Source organism: Gadus macrocephalus, chromosome 13, assembly GCF_031168955.1.
Source record: "Gadus macrocephalus chromosome 13, ASM3116895v1".
Classification (NCBI taxonomy): Eukaryota; Metazoa; Chordata; class Actinopteri; order Gadiformes; family Gadidae; genus Gadus; species Gadus macrocephalus.
In genome coordinates this window covers 17037885-17045384 of record NC_082394.1, presented here as the reverse complement: position 1 = coordinate 17045384, position 7500 = coordinate 17037885, and the positions used below count along the sequence as shown (strand labels likewise).

The following is a 7500-nucleotide window of genomic DNA, read 5'->3' as shown; positions in this document are numbered from 1 at the left end:
AAATTGTGCAAACCACAAGATAAAAGGTGCCTTTAACTAAATGTTTATGCAAAACAATGTTTTAATAGGGTTTGGTTGACAAAAACCCAAACCTGTACTTCAACATTTATTCAAGGCAAACCTCGGAAATCACAAAGTATTTATATTTAACGTGCAAACAAACGTGACTAGCACATTGCAGAGGTCCGCTGGATAAGTGGAGGGTAAACAGATAGATGGCAGACACTGTATAACAGTAACATATACACAGCTGTAGGGCAGATAGCATGTTGCCTTCATATAAACATCTCTATACTATAGTCTTAACCAAACACATACACAGCCACACCACGGCATGCATCTGTATACACACATGATGGTTTTTTACACTGTGACATGAAAGGTCCCAGGCTGAAGTTGTAAAAAACGAAGAGTATAGTAATTAGTAAAAATGCATAATGTGGCAGCAGCAGTCATGAACATCTATGAGGAGATATGCTACTGGGAAAAATGTATTCAAAAAGTAATGGGCCAGAACAGAGAGAGAGAGAGAGTGAGAGCGCGAGAGAGTGAGAGCGCGAGAGAGTGAGAGAGAGAGAGAGAGAGAGAGAGAGAGAGAGGCAGAGGGAGAGGGACAGAGAGAGAAACTGAGAGTGCACATGCCACCAGAAGCTGCAGCGTGAGTTTGTTAAATGTTTGCGAGGTGGTCAAAGGAGCACTCCTTTTCGCAGTCAAAATATGCTTTTAAAAAAAGCCTCAAACTACTCCTTGAATATTTCAGTCCGTGTGAGTTACAAAATTAAACACTGAGGATGAAAACAGTCAAACAAATCAGGACGAAGGAAACACTAGCACACTGGAAGGGAGCATGTGTCTAGGTCAGGATCTGTGTATAATGGTCCAAACAACTGTTGCGGGCCATCAACATTTGTGATATCAGAGACTACAGGGATTTAAATCCTTAAAAAAAAATGAAAAAAGGATTGGTCCATGTTGGCCCCTGTGGCGTATCTGCGCACCATAGTAAACATGTGTTGCAGAATAGGGAATGCAGGGTTTCATTCTGAACAGTGGTTTTGGGGGCTTCGACTAACGTTTGCATTTACCCGGCAGAAATCAAGAGGGACAAAAGAGAAGAGGTGAAAAAACAGAGCCTGCTTGATTCAACAATGGAGAGCAAAAAGACAGAGCAAATATAAACAGGGAGGACGAGCGGGAGAGAGAGAGAGAATGAAAGGCAGAATATGATATTGAGGTGAAGGCTCTATTGTAAACAGCCTCCAGCACGCCTTCATGCCAGAGTGAGAGCAAAAATGCTGCGCTGGTTGCTGGGAAGCCACAACAGAGGGGAGCGTGGGTCCGTCAACGCAGCTCAGGTTCTCAACAGTTCTGTGATGACTGAGAACATCTTCAATCATTTGATCTGGATAGCGAAAGCCTGGAAAAGCCAGCTTTTCCCTATGCGCTGCGATCACAAGGACCGCTCGGCTCTTTGCCTTGGCGAAGCCCACGTCTTTCTGCTGGGACAAAGCCCCCCGCCAGCGGAGTTGCATCGAGTTAAAGCGCGGTTTCGTTTCCCATTAAGGTTAGCATTCAGCAGTGTGACATTGCTTTGAACCAGCTCCTTGGAAGCAGGTATGATGACGGTAGGTCTCGGGACACGTTACCCATACTGATGCGTTGAGAACAGCTCCGTTCAGGCCTCCAACTCCACAGATGCGCGCGTGTGTGTGTGTCTGTCTGGTGTTCATGCTTATTACATGAGTTCTTATTGACGCTGTGTTTTTGATGTGTGCATGTTTAGGTGTGCTGGGCCCCTGTCTCTCGCCCTGCACCCTGGAAGCTAAGAAGGCCTAGGGTGGGGGTAGGGTTGGGGTAGGAGCCGAGGCCTGAAAGCAGCTCCTTGTTGCCCTCTATTGCAGTCTGGCCAATCCTCCACTTACTGACACTGCATGCACACTCTCTCTCTCTCACACGCACGCACGCACGCACGCACGCACGCACGCACGCACGCACGCACGCACGCACACACGCACGCCTAACGCACGCACGCACGCACGCACGCACGCACGCACGCACGCACGCACGCACGCACGCACGCACGCACGCACACACACACACACACACACACACACACACACACACACACACACACACACACACACAGTATACACACACATACAATAAACACACACACACACACACACATAGTATACACACACACACAAACACACACACACACACAGTGCACAGTACACACACACACACACGCACACACACACAGACACACACACACATACACACACACACCATACACACACAGGGCAGGATTACTAACCAGGCCCACTTTAGAGGGTGCCGTCGTGTGATTGCACAGGTAACCAGAAGAGAGCAAGGCATGCTGGGACACCATCCTCCTGTTTGATAATCACAAAAGTCTTGAATCCAACATTATAATTACTTCATGACCCACTTACATTCCTCCCCCGGTAAACCTCAGCGTTTTTCAGAGCACGGATAGGTCTGTGTTCTTCTAATTTTACATTGAGGTGAGCAATCATCGTAGATTGGGTTTCGACATGTCTTTCTAAGATGAAAAAAAGAAACCTCCCTTCCAACATCTTTGGCCCGTTCCCCCGACAACGAGCCACTTAAAGTCTCTGTGTACTTCCGTGCTAACCACACCTAAACTAATTACCCAGTATATCCTTCCCTCCGTCCCCAGAAAGCTCTCCCGCCTCACGGTGGAAGGAGCGTGACGGGGGTCTCGGTCGTAACACGCTAGCTGCCCCTCGTGGGGTCTCTGATCTTCCTGACGCCTCACCCCCCACTGGTCCTCAAACCGGACGCAGAAGCTCGTCAGGGTCGAACCAAGGGTAGGGGTCTTTCTTCCCGGATTTCGACGTCCCCAGGGCCCCTTCTTGTCTGCATTCCAGAGAGCTGCGTGGGCCCCGACCCGATCCGCGTCATCCCAGATACAAGACACCGTGGTCCTGCCGCCCCCCAAACCCCACCGCACCCTAACACTGGCCGCTCTGCAAACCGCCACGGCGTACACAAGTAAGTTGTGTCTGTTTCGGGGCCCGGGACCTAATGAATGACTAGGTCTTCCACCAAAAACAGACAGTGTGTTTCCTGGGAGTGAATGGGAGTCACTGGAGTGCAGGCTTGTGGACCTATCATTAGTGACTTCGCTTTAGGATGTCGGCGGACTATTCAAATGCAACCTATGACTCAGTTGCCCTCCCTTTGAATACTGTTATTAACCCCCCGGAGACTTTTCACAATGAGTAATTCATTGTTGATGTCTCCCGATAATAAGGAAAGGAAAATAGTGCAAAATAAGGCGTCTCTTTGTCCGCACACAAGCAAGCGCTGGTATTATATTTTGTATGCACAGCTGGCACATAAAATAACTCTGATCACATGTGAACGACAAGTTAGCAATAGTGAACATAAAACACACACACACACACGCATACACACGCACACACACACACACGCACGCACGCACACACACACACACACACACACACACACACACACACACACACACACACACACACACACACACACACACACACACACCCATACACACACACACACACACACACACACACACACACACACACTCCCTCCCTCCCTAACCTTTATCCAACCTGAGGAAACCATGCATGACGGTTCACTCCCATCGCTATTTTCTCACATTCATTTATCTCTATTTTCTTTATGACACATATGCACCCCGGTGCACACACACAGACACACATACACAAACACACACACACAGACATTAGCACACACTTAAAACAACTCAATACCTAACAAGGCATGTATTGATGGGGATAAACAGCAGCTTATTAGTGTAAGACATGTTCAGACCCATCGCACAACACTGTGTAGAGAGCGTCTCTCTGCTATTGGGCCCTTCTCTCTCTCACAAATACACAAACACACAGGCACATACTCGCTCTTATAAACAGACACGGACCTGTGTGTCTGTCACGTGCAGACATAAGCCTGGAGGAGCCTTTGCAGGGTCATGTGGCTGGGAGGGATTTGAGTCCCAGGCTGGCCTTTGTACACCCTCACCTGTATCGAGGCAGGGCGTCGGGGTGGGGCTCGCGCTTGAATCAGTGTCTGTGGTGGAGGCTGCGGGCGTCGTGTCTGCCGGAGACAGCGAGTCGGGGGGCCCATCGTCGGGGGGCTCGGGACAGATCGTAGGGACACTTCTCTCCTCGTCCATGGGCATCGGCCCGGATCTGGTGGGAGGAGCTAGAGGGGGACAGGAGCGAGCCTTGGCCAAAGAATGAGAGAGGGAGAGAGGGAGAGAAAAAAAAAGAGTGAGAACAAAAAAAAAAAGAAATAAACTACAGACAGCTGCATCGGCAGAAAAAGTTAGTGCAATGCAAGCGATAACTCTGATCAACTATTGGTATTTACTTTTATGGTTAACTTTAGTGTCACGTGCCAACATCTGTTTAGTGCGCGCCTCCGTGCCATACCGTTTTCAGCTGGACAGCTGTTTGCGCGCTCCCTTGGCGCCCGCCTCAAGTATTTTGCCAATCACGACAGCTCTATGAACCTTTACTACACAGTAAACTTTCCTAATATTTGCTAATAATACATGGCAACGATGACGTAGTAAATAACTTCCACACAATTAGCTGTCTCATAAATATAAGTTTCGAGGAGAACTTTTGAAGAGTCTGACAACGTTGGCAAATATCCAATTGTTGCCTATTTCTTACTTTACCGTGAATAACGTGAATAAAAATCATTGTATGCCGAGCCGTTGCTTAAACAAGTATTAGAGGAGATTGAACCAGCTGTAGGCTACTCTGTTTACCTTTTTATTGGTGTGCCTGCGTACTGTTTTTCTAAAGCGAGTCCATGCACGCTCAAACCAAGTTCAAGTTCAGCTTTAAAGTCCACTGATTGTCTAAAACTGTAGCGCACATAAACGGAAAATCCAAACTTCTTACCTTTTCTAGCGGCCGAGACACAGAGCAGCAGTCGTTGCTCTAATTCATTCTTCCACTTCTCCAGGTGGTCGTCTGCCTATCTTCGAACTTGGTCGACCTCTTTCCCCCACGCTTCTGACGTTCCACGCCCGCGAAAAACTCACTCCGTCTCATCAACACTTCCACAACCCCGTGTATTACTGCATATTGGACCCAAAAAATAGTTTACCCTCTGGCTTTTACTTTCTTCACTCTCCGGCAGCGAGACTCGCCCGTATTCCAGCAGATGTGGGTTAGTTGTTGCTCTACAAAGCAGTCCTCAAAACACTCTTTGTATGCAAGCTCAACTTCCCTATTCTATTTTGTCAATGTAAAGTTCCACATGATCAATTGTCAAACATTTTTCAATGTAAGGCATTTCTATAATCAGTTAACACAGAACGCATCAAAGAAGTTAAATCCGTGGTGCGAATTCACACACACTCTCTCCCTCTGTGCGCACTCTCAGAGTCAGTACTTGCCTCGAACACTTTTTTGCAGCAGCAGACCATCGGACAGGAAACTGTAGTCAATGGCGATTACTGAGCTTCCTTCAGGCAAGGGAATTAGTTGAGCTGAACTATACTGTCATATAATTACTTCTTAACCCGAAACAGACCCACAATAAGAGTTTAGAAAGACCAAGGCATTATTTGCATTATGCAGTTTCCCTACCTAAATAGTCATTTATATATATAAATAAACAATCCTCCATTATATACGCCTTTGCATTCCTATAAGATATTTGTATTTAAGAACCTGAATAAACTTAACATGAAATAAAAGGCCTTCACATTAATTAAATAACACTGATTAGTCTAACGTGTTAGACTATTATTTAAAAATAATAATCCTACTTATAGTGTAATTATATGGCTATGTTGTAATATATGAACACAAAAATAATCAAACTCTATACTAATGCAATACCGGTAATAACTGTTAAGTCCAATACATTTGTAAATTAGATCACCGTATTCAGGTCTAAAGACTGCATGCCATGTCTGTGAATGTGCGTCTGCATTTTGAGCCGCTGATAAGAGTCCTGGCATGATTCATGTTAGGGGGTGTGGCGGGGGTGTTAACTTTTCACCACCACAAATCTTCTTCAAGGACTTAAGACACAGGCTGCATCCCCACCTACGACTCCTACCTCCTTCCCAATTTGTCCAAACACTCATCTGTCATCTGGCCTGCTGGGCTCTGCAGCCCCCTGTCTGTAAGCTCTTAGTCTGAGAGATCAGTCATCAGGCATGGGGCGTGTTTGTGTGTGTGTGTGTGTGTGTGTGTGTGTGTGTGTGTGTGTGTGTGTGTGTGTGTGTGTGTGTGTGTGTGTGTGTGTGTGTGTGTGTGTGTGTGTGTGTGTGTGTGTGTGTGGGGAGGGGGCTGTATTTATGTGTGGGTTATGTGTGTCTGTGTGTGGTCTATGTATGTGTGTTTGTGTGCATGTATGTGTTTTGGTTAAGTCTATGTACGTATGTGTGTGTCTTGATGTCTTGATTCTTGAATGAACACATTTAATGAACAAATACATTGCATAATGAAACGTCAATCTTTGGAGGGTTGATCACCTGGTGGGTGCCGAGATGATAACGGGGTCACTTTGGGACCAGACCACACCATGCAGCAAAGTGTGGCGGTGTCCTACTACATTCCACCTCCATCGTGTCATAGCTCATAATATACGCTATCTCATTATCAGCGTTAAATCAACTTCCCGTTACATTGGCAGATCATAAAGTCAGATCGGTGTATATAAATGGTCACATCCACACACACGCACTCACACACACGCACACACGAACATGGCCACACATGCATGCACAAACACACATACCCACACGCACGCACATACACAGAGACACACACCCACCCCCACACACACACACACACACACACACAGACCCTTGGACAGAGACGAACACACAAACACACACGCACAGGCACACACATACGCACACCACACACACGTACACGGAAATGTGCATATGTGTGTGGCCATTAACACAATGGTATGTAGATCCAAAACAAGACGCTTAACCTATATTACAAATCTGTCACAAAATGACTTGCTCGTCACCGTCATTACTGCCGTGCATATATTCTATAAGACCTTTCTCGGGTCTTACTGGATAAATATATATATATCAGTTTAACACACTCCCAACGCCTCTCCCTGTAGTTTTAGAAGCTGTTGCCTGCAGTCTGAAGGCTGCAAGGCCTGGAGCCAAAGCTGCCTCATGGCTCAGCCAGACCTCCTACTGGGCTGGACGCCACTCTGACTGACTCTAGACTGTGGACCTTCATGAGAGGATGCTCAGAGACAATACGAATAACGGAGAGAAAGGTAAAAAGCGAGAACAAGCAAAGAAAAAGAGAGACAAACATCTGTGCATGTTTATTTCCTGTGCGCGTTAAGCAGTTTTAATTGTGCCACACACGTACCAACAATATTTACAGAAGCCCTCCCGGGAACTTTTCTAAACATTGAGTCAGCGGTTGAGAAAAAAAAAAAGAC

The 7500-nt window shown here is 46.6% G+C and overlaps 1 protein-coding gene across 1 annotated transcript in view; it reads right to left on the bottom strand.

The window, feature by feature from the left end:
* mdfi (MyoD family inhibitor) overlaps positions 1-5997 on the bottom strand; it is a 23932-nt gene extending 17935 nt beyond the window's left edge. The window contains exons 1-2 of the mRNA XM_060069562.1: positions 4965-5997; positions 4072-4276 (exon numbers count right to left, since the gene is read on the bottom strand). Coding sequence (XP_059925545.1) covers positions 4072-4231 — 160 coding nt within the window. The 5' untranslated portion in view covers positions 4232-4276; positions 4965-5997. The remainder of the gene's footprint in view (positions 1-4071; positions 4277-4964) is intronic.
* Positions 5998-7500: the final 1503 nt, after the last annotated feature.